Raw genomic sequence first — 13,522 nt, 5'->3', positions numbered from 1 at the left:
GGGCAGGCTAGGATTGCTGACCACACACTGCAGTAGCATGAATCGAAGTGTCTCAGAAAAGCCCGACAGCCTCATGTGCCCAAAGCCCACTCAGGAGTGCCTGGTTCTCACCCAGAGTCCCCAAGTGTCACAGTGTCCCTAAGAACTCTCCTCTGGGTTTCCCAGGGATTGGAGACAGAAAGTAGCTCAGGTGTCTGCTGTCAAAGGGTCAGAAGTCCTTCTTGGGGAATCAGCCTCCAAACAGATGCCCCTGCACCTCCAAGGGTGGGGGAGCAGCTGCTACTAAGGGGCTAGGGAGAGTCTCTCAGGTAGAGGTTCAGCCATGGAGCTCTTAAGGGGAGCCACCAGCCAGGAGCAGACCTAGCCAAGTCACTCTGGCAGCACAGAGGGTGAGGGGCATGTCCCCCAAGCAATGTGCTCGGATCCACCTGGCAGTTCTTGAGCCCCAGAGGGTGAGTCTGGAGGTAGTGGGAAGAGTTTGCGGTAACGTGAATACCCACCATGTACCATGCACAATGCACTGGGCAGGAAGCTGAGGAAACCCAGTTGTTGATGGGGTACTCCAAGCCACCCGAGGTCTCTGATCTATATCGGGGTGGCTTAGGAATGAGACACTGAGTAGCTCTGTCACAGAGGAAAGAATAAGAACAAAAACTCACTGAAATCTCTCTGAAGAGCCTGTCAACCTCATGTGTCCCAGGTCCCCTCAGGACTTGGCTCCTGATGCTACCTGAGCCCTCCCACTACCTCCTCAGCCCTGCCAGTCACGGACTCCCACCCCCACCCACTGCCAAGCCTGCTCCCTCAAAAACCCCAGGGACCTCTGTCCAGCACCTGCCACCCCCCTCAACTGCTCTGCATCACTCCACCTCCTGACCACCCTCTTTGGGAGACTCTGCCCTCCTCCGTACCCGTGGTTCTGCCCCCCTCAGCCCTCCCATGATGGGAGAGGGGGCTCCCACCCCTCACACTGACTGCTTTGTGGACCTTTCCTTTCATGGCTCCTCAATCGCAGGGACCCAGGATATGGCCTGAGCCCTTCACAAGCCGCAGGAATGGCCCCTTGCCCACAGCATCAACTTCTGACTCTACTCAATCTCCAAAACCCATCCCCTGGGCCTGACTCCTGCCCTACTTGAATGCCCAGCCCTCACCCAGACACACCGGCTTCCCACTCCCATAGGCTCTCAGCACTGCTGTCCTCTCAGACATACCTTCACTCTGCAAACCATGGGACAGTCCCACCACTGCCACTGCATCTTTGGGACCATGATCCAGGGTACGGCATTCAAGGTCCTCCCCAATGGGTACTTGCTGGTGCATGCCACAAACACCAACCAGGCCCAGGCTCCTGATCCATCAGAGGTGAGGCTGGACCCTCCCAGGGTCACCTAGAGATCCTCTCCCTGCAGTGTCAAGACTTATGTAGTACAAAATAATAAGTAATAATAAAAGTCTTATGTGGTACAAACCATATTTCCAGCACTCTATTATAATTCTCATGTGGACTCCCCCAACAGATCTTCACAAACCCCATAAGGTACTATCACTACCCCCTTTACAGATCGGAAACAGCCTATGCTCCTAACCTTCCCATCTCTCCTGACCCCACACTCAGAGGCGCCTTTCTGCCCAGCACTCCTTTGCACCTGCCAAACTTCACCTAGTCAACTTTGCACATGTGCCCAATCTCCAATCTAGGCCTGGCCGAGAAAAGAGAGAGGCCTCTAAACCTGAAGGAGGGGAAGGAGAGGCGTGGTCTCCAAGGACGGGGTAGACCCCATATCTGCTCTGTTCTAGAAGCTCTGTCTGAAATGGCATCTGTAACAAACCCCAGGGCTCACTGTAGAGAAAGGAACCAGTTATGCAGCTGGCCCCTGCCACCTGGTGGTGGTGTAGGGTAGCGCAAGCCATGACCGACGGCTCACCTTGCCCAGAGACCAGACCCCAGGACCAAGACTTGGCAACAACAGCATCATCATCAACATAGTGCTTGTTTTCTGTTTTGTGCCAGGCACTCTCTGAGTTCTTCATGTGGACCAACTCATTACCCTCCCAACGCCACCTGTGAGAGAAGCCCTATCACTGTCCCAGGGTGATCAGAGGAGTCAAGTGACCTGTCCAACGTCACACAACTAGGAATGCTGAGGCTGGCTGCAGAGCCCACCCTCCACCATGTGCTTCTTAAGACCAGGAGCCTCTCTCCCTTCTTAGGAGGTCTGTTTCCCTTGGTTACCTCAAGAAAGTGCTGTCCTCACAGTCTGAGAATCAGCTAGAAAGGGCTTAAAGCAGAGCTCTGAACCCCAAGCCCGACACCTTTGTCCAGATGCGCCCTTCCCGTCTTCAGGTGTGAATTCTCGAAGTGGCCCATGGACTTTAAACTCAGTCCCAAGTCAACAACCACAGTTTTTCAAACAACTCCAGCTCTGCCCCTCCCTGGTCTGGGCCCCAGGCCCCCAAGGTCCCCTCCATCTGCTCCTTGCACAGCCTCCATTTCCTCCCGTGGCCCCTCACCAGCTTCCTTCCCTGGCTCCATCCCCACCACTGAGGTGATGCATGGCCATGCCCAGTCACACCTGCTCTCAAGACAGCTCCATACTCCAGTACCCTCAGCTCGCACCTCCTAATCACACCCAAGTCTGCTCCTGCCCCGCCCCCCAGCTGGAGCCTGACCCCGGCCCACGTGGAATGCCTGCGGCTCTGCTTCCCAAGGGCTACAATTAGATCAGGGGACACAACTCCAGGGCTTGCGTCCTGGCCTATAGCCTAAGTTGACCCTCCATATGGCTCATGGCTCCGTATCAGTGGAGGACATCATGAGGCCCAAAGTGGCCAAGGTCTCACACACACTGACCTCTTTTGACAGACCTGGCCCCCTCACCTGAGTTAGCCCTGGAGGCCAGTAGCACGGGCAGCCCCTGAGAAGTGGCGCTTGAGCAGAGCCCTGGCCAGAGACCCACTGAGAGCTCCTCATCCGGCCCTGCAGTACATATGAGACCCTGGCAGCTCGTGAGCAGGCACCAAAGGGCTTGGTGGATGCCAGGTAGTGCCATGATTCACCTCCTGGCCAACATTAAAAAAACCGGCATAGCCACAACACGGACTACTCGCCCCTGGAGATCCCAGCAGGCCTGGGACTTCTCCCCACTGACCGGGGCCATCCTCAGGCCCATTTAAGCACCACGGCAATGAGCCCGACACCTGGCCCCACACAGTCCCGCTCGTGGACACTCACGCTGATAGTGCTGCAAGAGCCGGTGCGTCCGCACGTCCCACACCTTCACTGTGTTGTCCATGCCGGCAGCAGCAATGCACGTGCCGCTGGGGTGGAAGTCCACGTAGGTGACAAAGCTGGAAAGACAGGGGCCACCGCAGGCTATAGGAGGGCTGTCCTGGCTCAGAACAGACCTGAAAACGTCCAGCACTTTCCCTCCCGTGCATACCTGCTCAGACTGTCCCCTCAACCCAGAACACCTCCCTTCTGCCCTGTGTCTTTACCAGGTGGCCAAGGAATAGCAAGGAGAGGGTGAGAACAGTGGCTAGCAATAACCAGAAGTAGCCTCACCAGGGAACAAATCCCAGCATCCACTTCTAAATACAAGTAGAGAAAGTGTCTTCAGCCCAAAGGTCAGCTGATGGCTCAGGGGTTTTCAGAGTTAGAGCTGGTGCCCTCATCAAAGCAGGAGGCAGGGCAGGCCCTGCCAGCTGAGGCCCAGTCCCAAAGGGCCAACAGGGCCCCAGGGCCGCTGGTTCACCTATCTCCAAGAGACAGGCCAAGGGCCCTCAATATACCGACACGTAACACCCAGAGTGGTATCGTGGCCAGCTCTCAGGAGGAGCCTGTCCTTGGGGCTCCCAGCCTAACTGAGGAGGCAGAAGCTGGGGTTCACTGAGGAGCCCAGAGCAGGTGAGTCCCTCTCCTGGTGAGTCCCTCTCCTGATGAATAGCCTCCAAGAACTTACAAGAACCTGACAAGCTTTTTCCTTTATAAAACCATCACCATAGGTGACATACTAACATGATTTAGGAGGGTCCAGGCTCACCTGCTTTCAGACAGACAGGGCACAATTGGAGAACTGGAGAATGAAGGGAAAAAAGAGGCCCCAAGAATTATAGGACTTGAAGTTAAACACTCCTGTTATCTGTGGGGATGGGAGTGAGGCTGAACCTCCCATTCACATAGGAAAAACTTCAGAGACAGAGAGCAGCAGAGACGTGGTTCCACATGAGGCCACTGGGGCCCCTCACGACTAGGTCCTGCAGGTGGTGGACAGGGTCTGGTGACTTACCCGCCATGCTCACAGTAAGAGTGGACACACTCCCGGCTGGTCTTGTCCCACAGCTTGACAGTCTTGTCATCACTGGCAGACACAATGAGCCGCCCGTCGGGAGAGAACCTGAACCAGGCAGGGCACAAGTCACACCACTGTCATGGGTGCTGCACAACTATCCTCCACAGCCACCTCTCTGCACTGCCCACCCCCCGATCCCAGAACCAGCCAAAGCCACACACCCTGCTCTGACCCTGAGTGATCCCAGCCAAGTGGCTTTCCTTCTGTGAGATGGGTAAGAATGGCGCCCACCTCACGGGAAGCAGGGAGCAGCGTTGTGCGCGCAAACCCCCAGCACTGCACGTAGCATACGACACCGCGTGGGGTGACCCCTGATGCTAGCAGCATGAAGGTGGTCCAAAGCCCACCATCAGCCCCGTTATCCTGTTCCCAGGCCCCCCGAATCTACATACTGCCCCCCGCCACACAAAAGGGAGAGCCAGCCTCCAGACCAGCCCCCTCAGAAGCCTGGATCCCCAACTGGCAGCTCAAGCAAAATCAACTTCTGAGAAGCAGACTCAGGTTCAAACCCTAGCTCTGCCATTAACCCCACCAGAAACCGCACTCTTCCGGGCCTCAGCATCCTCATCGGCATAATGGGAACGACACCATTTAGCCTGCAGGGCTGCCATGAAGAGTGAAGAGAAAACGTATAGAGGCAGCAGTGACATCATCCTGTTGTTGCTAGTGCTCATAAACAGCCCCTTCTGACTTGCTTTGGGCCTCATCAGCACAGTTGTCAGGGCGGCCAATCACGGCTGGCAAAGGACCAATGCACTTGTCACCTCTGAGCTTAAAGCTTCTCAATAATTTACAATGTAACAACGTCTTTGTTCCCACTTCACAGATGAGGAAGCGGAGACGCAGGAATAGAAAAGAGTAGTGAAAGTGTTTGCCCAAGGTCATGATACTGGCACCTGGCAGCGTCTCTGTACCTCTCAAGTTCCAGGTCTCAACAGGACAATGCTCACCTGGCACAGCGGACCCAGTTGATGTGCTGGCTTAGGGAGAACAGGAATTTCTGGCGATGAGTCGACCACACCTTAACTGTCTTGTCATCGGAGGCTGTCACGAAAGACTGGCCATCACTGCAGAAGTGGACACTCCTCACCGTGGCCGTGTGTGCCCGGAACACAGTGGACTCGCCTTTGCTGCAGGAGTGGGTACTCCAACTCAGGAAACCCGTAACAGTGACACAAGGGCCCATGAGCACATCAAAGCTCTCCCCACTCCTCGGGAGCCCCTCCAAGTTGACACAGGCCTGTGCACCCGTGCCCCACATGTTGCCCATGTGTGAACAGCACCAAGATGGGACCCCTTCCAGAATGGCTGGAGTAAGCCCAGAATCCCTCTCCCAACACCAAGGGGAGGGGCCCAGCTGGAGCTCCAGCTTCTGATGGCACCTCTTCAGAAGCAGAGGAGATGTCCCACTACAATAAGTCCAGAGCCAGGATGGGGACCTGAGTGTGGATAGCTCTGGCACCAGGGCCCCAAGCTCAGATGAGCCCTTCAACGTCTATAACTCACACATTGGGTATCCAGATCCGGACAGTTTTGTCTCGGGAGCCTGAGGCAAGAAGGTGTCCCGAAGGGGAGAAGTTCACACAGGTGACAGCATCCTTGTGGCCCGCAAAGCGGTAGGCGCGTGACTGGGGCTTCATGTGCCAGATCATGAGGCATGAGTCCATGGAGCCGCTGGCTGAGAAAGTAGGGACGCTGTGACCCTCAGGTCCAGTGGGCCTTGAGCCTCCAGCAAGACAAAGGGGTAAGGGGGCAGGGGACAGGCCACACTTCCAGTGACCACTGAGCTGGTGTTTGGAGGATCTACCGGTCGTCAGCTTCCCGAGCAGCAGGCCCACATGGGAGCCAGACCAAGAGATGCTCTTCACATGCCAGCCCTGGCCTGCAACCCGTGGCCTCTGAGAAAACTTATCCTCCACAGGGCCCCCGCACAGTCACACCCTAAGGGCTCTAGAGAGCAAGTCCTCCCAACACAGGGCAGCCAGTCCAATCCAATTGGGCCTTTTACCATTGCGAGTGCCACATCAATCAGAAGCCTGGCGATCCCCAAGACAGGTCAAATAACTTCAGTTTGCTCTTAATCTACACTGATCACAAGGCCAACAGCCTCTGACAGGGGACCTTGACCATAGGATGAAGGGAGAGCCTTGTCCACAGAAACAAGAAAGCTGCAGCCATGACAGCTGTGTATGAATCCCCAAGCGGCCAAAGAGCAGGGGTACTCAGCTGGTGTGCAAGGGCAGTGGTAGAAGAGGCGTACCCGGCTCTACTCCACACCCTTCTCCTGGATGCTCCCATAATACTATGGACAACAGAATGGAGGACCCAAGGAAAAGAAAGCACTGTTTAGGGCCATTCCGTAACCCAGACCCAAAAGGTGGCTGGGATATATGCAGTGAAAAGCCCAGAAGCTGGTCCCACCCTCAAAGCCTATGTGACTTTGGCAAGGCCCCCAACCTCTGCCATGTAGAATGAAGCTCACAAAGCCCCCAGCACCCAGAGAGCTGACCAGCTGAAGCAAGATGCAGGTCTAGACAAAGCACCCGGGTTCTCACTGTGCCCTACCTCCCCCACACCACACCTCCCAGGTAGAAAATCAGCCTTCTCAGCTCATAAGCTAGGGCCTAGGAAAAGACGCCTCCTCTTACCCAGCTGCTTCGTGTTGAGACTGAAGTCCACACAAGTAACTGCATCTCGGTGGCCCTTAAAATGCCTCTCCAGTGAGGGGTCCTCCTGTGGGACAGCCAGGGTCAAATGAGTGAAAATGTGGAGGAGGATGGGGCTTGACCCCAGGGCCAAGACTCTTCCTATAATAGGAAGAGTTTAAAAAATGCTCAAGGCATGGTCTTGGATATAGAAAATCCTAGGGAATCCATTAAAAAAAAACTAAGCCAGTTAAGTAAGGTTGCAGGATACAAACACGAGTAACATACAAATATCGATCCTATACACCAGCAATGAACAATCTGAAAAATGATGGCAATTCTATTTATGACACGTGAGAAAGAATACTTCAAAATAATTTAAAAAGAGAAGTGCCTGGCTGGCTCAGTCAGTACAGCATATGACTCTTGATCTCAGGGCTATAAGTTTGAGATCCATGTTGGATGGAGAGATTAATTTAAAAAAAAATCTAGAAATAAAGGGGGGAAAGGAAAGAGGGAGGAGAAAGAAAGAAAGAAAGAAAGAAAGAAAGAAAGAAAGAAAGAAAGAAAGGATTTAACAAGAGAAATAAAGGCTTACACAGTAAAACCTGTAAAACTTCATTGAAAGAAATTTTAAAAGACCTAGATGAATGCAAAAATATCCATGGTCACAGTTTAAAAAACAATTTTGTTAAAATGCAAACTGATCTACAGATACAACACAGTCCCTATCAAAATCTCGGGGGCCACTTTTTGCAAAAATTGACAAGCTGATCTTAAAATTCATACGAAAATGTGAGACAGCCAGAACAGACAAAATAATCTTAACCAAAAAATGGAAAAAGTCACTATGGAAAAAAACTTTGCGGGGCACCTGAGTGGCTCAATTGATTAAGCGTCTGAATTCAGCTCAGATCTTGCAGTTCGTGAGCTCGAGCCTTGCGTCAGGCTCTGTGCTGACAGCTCGGAGCCGGCAACCTGCTTCAGATTCTCCCTCTCTCTCTGCCCGTCCCCTGCTTGCACTGTCTCTGTCTCTCTCAAAAATAAAATAAACATTAAAAAAAAATTTTTTTAAACAAAAAAATCTCACTGTTCCTCAAAAAGTTATCAAATTCTAGGTAAATACCCCAAAGAATTGAAAGCATGTTCACACAAAAACTTGTACACAAGTGTTCATAGCAATATTATCTATAATAGCCAAAACGTGGACAAACCTAAATGTCCATCAAGAGATGAATGGGTAAAAAGGGGCACCTTGGTGTCTCAGTTGGTTGGGCGTCTGACTTTGGCTCAGGTCATGATCTTACAGTTTATGAGTTTGAGCCCCCTGAGTTGGGCTCTGTGCTGACAGTGCAGAGCGTGATTGGGATTCTGTCTCCCTTTCTCTGCCCTGCCCCACTCATGCTCTCCCTCTCAAAAATAAATAAATGTTGGGGCACCTGGGTGGCTCAGTCGGTTAAGCCTCTGACTTCGGCTCAGGTCATGATCTCACAGTTCGTGAGTTCAAGCCCCATGTCGGCCTCTGTACTAACAGCTCAGAGTCTGGAGCCTGCTTTGGATTCTATGTCTCCCTCTGTCTCTGCCCCTCCTCCGCTTACACTCTGTCTCTCTCTCTCAAAAAGAAATAAACACTTAAAAAAAAAAAGAGAGAGATGAGTGGGTAAACAAAATGTGATCTCTCCATACAATAGAATATTACTCAGCAGTAAAAAGGAATGAAGAAACAGACATGCTACAACATGGATGGACATGGAAAATGTTACGTGAAAAAAGCCAGATACAAAAGGCCACATTTTGTCTGATTCATTTATATGAAATGTCCAGAATAGGCAAATCTATAGAGAATGAAATTAGATTGGTGAGAAGGGGAGTGACTGTTTAATGAGTACAGGCTTCCCTTTGGAGTGACAAAAATGTTCTGAAATTAGCTAGTGATGATTATTGGACAACAATGTGAATGTACTAAATACTAATGAATTTTACATCTTAAAAGGGTACATTTTATGGCATGTGAATAATATTCCAATAAGGCTATTTTTCTAAAAGAACCAAAGAGAGAAAATGGGGAGTCTTTCAGCAACCTGCATCTCAGGATTCAGATTCCGTACCCTCAGTCCCACTGTGAACCCAAAGGTCAGCCTGGACAGGCCCCAAGGGCCGCTTCCATCATCTCCACTCAGCCCAATGTCAAGAAAGCAGTAGTTTAGGTCACTGCTTAGGAAGACATGGAGATAATATTCCAGAGACTGTCCACTCAACAGCAGCTTCTTAGCATTTGAAGAATCACAGCCCTGCTGTGCAAACATCTCCTCCTACCCCAAATATCAGAAACCTCAAAAAAGCATTTCAGGCACACCAGGGAGGCCCACAAAACCTCCCCTTGGGGGGAAAAATGTCCTTGGGAAAGAGCAAGGCCACTGCCACCTCCACAGAGCTGTAACCAGAATAAAGGCCCTGTGCCCAGCTCCACCCCCAGCACACCTGCCAGAGTCCCCTTTTCAACATGAAAGGGAGTGGCAGCTGGGGGAGGGCCCCCAACAGAACAGCAACTGCCTCACCTGAACCTCTTGGGAGAACAAGGGTAAGATAATGCTCACCTCTAGGCTCAGTGGGAAGAAGCAAGTTCAGATCCACCTCTGACCAGAGGGCCCCTGAAACCTCCCAACACCCTTCCCACCTCATCCCACCAGGCTCTGTGGTTCCTCATCTCCCCCAAAGGTGGCTTATATATGGAAGGAAGTGGGGAGGGACTTAAGGGAAGGGCACTAGGTTAGGGGTCAAAACGCCTGGATCCTATGCCTGGGCCCTCTGCTCAAGTCCCCACACGCCTAAGGGTGCCAACAGGCACCACCCAGTCTTCTTCTCAACCCAGCCCAAAGGCCAGAAAGAGGAGTTTTGGAGTGCTTCCCTCTGGAGGAACCTTAGACTCAGGGCGCCGGGCCCAGATCATGCTGCAGACCTAGGCTGCCCCTTCCGATAAAGGGGTACGCTAAACTGGCCCCTATCCAGCTATCCACTGCTCAGGATGGCGAGGCTGAGCCCAAGGGAGGCCCTGCGCTAACCCCAGGTTTGACCTCCAGTTGGAACATACCAGTACCAGTGTCTCCTCCGCTAGGATGCAAATCCTGGGAGCAGGGACTGGTTGGTCGGCTCCGGGAGCCCGCAAAGGGTCTGGCACGCAGAAGGTGCTCACTACGTGTCCCCACCCAGCGCCCCCTGCACAGACAGTAAACTAGGACCGGAGAGAACTGGCTCGGAACCCGGCTTCCCCCTCGAAGCCGTCGCCCCGGCCAGGCGCCCACAGTCTGGGCGGGGAAAGTAAGGCCGGGCAGACCCGCGGGCAAAAACTTACAGGGCAGGGTGCAGCCATGGCGGGCCCGGGGCGCCCAAGGCGCCGGACGAGGCAGCGTCGGCCGTTGCGGCAGGTTCAGTTTCCGCGCCCCCAACCGCCGCCAATAGCAACGCGGGTCGCGGTGCCACGCCCCGCCCACGACGATTAAAGGAGACGCAGCGCCTCTGCTTTTTGCCCCCGGCCGGAAGCAGAGCTGTGTGGATGGTTCCACAGTGTCAGCGCGCAGCGCCTACATGCCAGGCAGCCCACGAACACCGCCGCCAAAGGCCTCTGTCCACCGTCACTCATCCCCTGAGAAATTTAAAAACCCAGGATGAGGAGTTCTGTCCACCGGCCCATAGCCCAGTTCCTGAGACGGTAAGCAGAGCCTTCTGGGAAATGCAGTTTCAAGACGGCCGCCGCCATGCGTCGGCCGGAAAGTGGAACTACTCTTCCCAATATACCTTGAGGGTGAGCCGGGTTCACCACCTGTAGCAAGTATCCCGGAAGCGGAGGACACGTGGGTCGTTGTAGCCTTGTCCTCTTAAAGGGCCCCGGAGGCCAGGTGTTCCCCCAATACCTTAAGATCCAATTAGTCGCCCCTCAGAGATTCTTTAAATGGTTCGCTCCTCTGAACTTAAACCTGGTGTTGGTTTAGGGGCGCCTGGTTGGCTCAGTCTGTTAAGTGTCTGAATTTGGCTCAGACAGGATCCCACGGTTGGGTGGGTTCCAGCCCCACACCAGGCTCTGTGCTGTCAGCAGTGAGTCCACTTCAGATCCAATGTACCCCTCTCTCTCTCTGCCCTTCCCCGCTCACAATCTTTCCCTCTCTCAGGAATAAATATTAAGAAAAACAAACAAGTGTCAACTTAAAAGAACACCAGTCACTCTGAATCACATTCATACGTGAAGAAACCTAGATTCTATTCTGTTATTGCTACTTCCTTGTGTGACCTGTGACCTGAGGGAGGCGGGGGCGATGGGGGAGAGGAATACCTCTGCTCCAGGCCTCAGTTTACCCATTTATAATTGGAGGGAATTCGTGATGCAGCCTGGCCCTCTCCGGACTCCTCAGACCTGAGAAAGGTTTATAAATTCCATCTCTAGGGGCGCCTGGGTAGCTCAGTCGGTTAAGCCTCCAACTTCAGCTCAGGTCACGATCTCACGGCCCGTGAGTTCGAGCCCCGCGTCGGGCTCTGGGCTGATGGCTCAGAGCCTGGAGCCTGCTTCCGATTCTGTGTCTCCCTCTCTCTCTGCCCCTTCCCCGTTCATGCTCTGTCTCTCTCTGTCTCTCTCTGTCTCAAAAATAAATAAACGTTAAAAAAAAATTAAAAAAAAAATAAATTCCATCTCTAAAAGAAAAGGAGACATTTCTAGATATGTCTCCTGAGGCAAGAGAAACAAAAGCAAAATTAAACGTATTGAGATTATATCAGGTTAAAAACTTCCTACACAGCAAAGAATATAATCCACAAAGCTAACAGACAACCTCCTGAATGGGAGGAGATATTTGTAAATGACATATCTGAAAAAAGGGTTAGTATCCAAAATATATAATGATTTATACAACTCAACACCAAAAATTTGAATAATCCAATTAAAAATGGGCAGCGGCGCCTGGGTGGCTCAGTCAGTTGAGCGACCAACTTAGAATCAGGCCATGATCTCATGGGTTCATGGGTTCATGGGTTCAAGCCCCACATCCAGATTTGTGCTGACAGCATGGAGCCTGCTTTGGATTCTCTGTCTCCCTCTCTCTCTCTGCCCCCTTTCCACTTTGTGTGCTCACGCTGTCTCTCTCTCTCAAAAATAAACATTTAAGGGGCGCCTGGGTGGCTCAGTCGGTTAAGTGTCTGACTTCGGCTCAGGTCATGATCTCACAGTTCGTGGGGTTCGAGGCCCACATCGGGCTCTGTGCTGACAGCTTAGAGCCTGGAGCCTGCTTCAAATTCTATGTCTCCCTCTCTCTCTGCTCCTCCCCCACTCATGCTCTGTCTCTCTCTCCTTCAAAAATAAATAAAAACATTAAAAAAATTTTAAAAATAAATAAATAAATAAATAAAATAAAATAAACATTTAAAAAAAGTGGGTGGAAGGGGGCACCCTGCTGGCTCAGTCGGTTAAGCATCCAACTTCGGCTCAGGTCATGATCTCACTGTTCATGAGTTCGAGCCCCACGTCGGGCTCTGTGCTGATAGCTCAGAGCCTGGAACATACTTTAGATTCTGTGTCTCCCTCTCTCTCTGCCCCTCCCCAACTTGTGCTCTGTCGCTCTCTCTCTCAAAAATAAATAAACATTAAAAAAATAATTTGGGGGCGCCTGGGTGGCTCAGTTGATTAAGCGTCAGACTTCAGCTGAGGTCATGATGTCACAAGTCCATGGGTTCAAGCCCACATCAGGCTCTGTGATGATGGCTCAGAGCCTGGAGCCTGCTTCAGATTCTGTGTCTCTGTCTCTCTCTGCCCCGCCTTCACTCACGCTCTCTCTCTCTCTCTCTCTCTCAAAAATGAATAAATATTAAAAAAGATTTTTTTTTAATGGGTGGAAGACATGGACAGTTCACCAAAGAAGACATACAGATGGCCAACAGACACATGAAAAGATGCTCAACATCACTCATCAATAGGGGAAATGCAAATTAAAGCCATAATGAGATACCACCTCATACCTGTCAGAATGGCTAAAATCAAAAACAAAAGAAACAACAAGTGTTGGCAAGGATGCGGAGAAAAAGGAACCCTCAAGCACTGTTGATGGGAATGCAACCTGGTGCACTCACTGTGGAGAACAGAAGTTTCCTCAAAAAAGTAAAAATAGAACTACCATATTTTTATTTACCTAAACAATACGAAAACACCTAATTTGAAAAGATATAGGCCTCTCCCCATGTTTAGTGCTGTATTATATACAATAGCCAAATTATGGGAGCAGCCCAAGTGTTCATCGGTAGATGAATGGATAAAGAAGAGGTGCTGTATTTATACAATGGAATGTTGCTCTGCCATCAAAAAGAATGAAATCTTGCCATTTGCAGCAATATGAATGGATCTAGAGAGTGTAATGCTATGTGAAATAAGTCACAGAGAAAAACAAATACCATATGATTTCACTCATATGTGGAATTTAAGAAACCAAACAAAAGAACAAAGAAAAAAAACCCCACAAAGTGGTGGTTACCAGAGAGGAGGTGGGT

The 13,522-nt window shown here is 51.5% G+C and overlaps 1 protein-coding gene across 6 annotated transcripts in view; it reads right to left on the bottom strand.

Annotated features, from left to right (window-relative positions):
- Positions 1-13,522, bottom strand: part of POC1A (POC1 centriolar protein A) — a 99,849-nt gene that overhangs the window by 63,803 nt on the left and 22,524 nt on the right. For 2 of the 6 annotated variants that reach the window (XM_053219285.1, XM_027038875.2), the window contains 5 exons: positions 7,001-7,085; positions 5,859-6,030; positions 5,303-5,482; positions 4,290-4,397; positions 3,236-3,351 (listed from right to left, as the gene is read on the bottom strand). In XM_053219285.1, coding sequence (XP_053075260.1) covers positions 3,236-3,351; positions 4,290-4,397; positions 5,303-5,482; positions 5,859-6,019 — 565 coding nt within the window. In that variant the 5' untranslated portion in view covers positions 6,020-6,030; positions 7,001-7,085. Of the gene's footprint in view, positions 1-3,235; positions 3,352-4,289; positions 4,398-5,302; positions 5,483-5,858; positions 6,031-7,000; positions 7,086-10,088; positions 10,274-10,349; positions 10,759-13,522 lie in introns of those variants that run through there. The other 4 variants (XM_053219287.1, XM_053219284.1, XM_027038872.2 and 1 more) reach the window with 4 other exon arrangements.

The sequence above is a fragment of the Acinonyx jubatus genome, chromosome A2 (assembly GCF_027475565.1).
Source record: "Acinonyx jubatus isolate Ajub_Pintada_27869175 chromosome A2, VMU_Ajub_asm_v1.0, whole genome shotgun sequence".
In the NCBI taxonomy this organism is placed as follows: Eukaryota; Metazoa; Chordata; class Mammalia; order Carnivora; family Felidae; genus Acinonyx; species Acinonyx jubatus.
The sequence above is the reverse complement of the archived record's forward strand: the minus strand, read 5'-3'. Positions and strand labels throughout refer to the sequence as shown.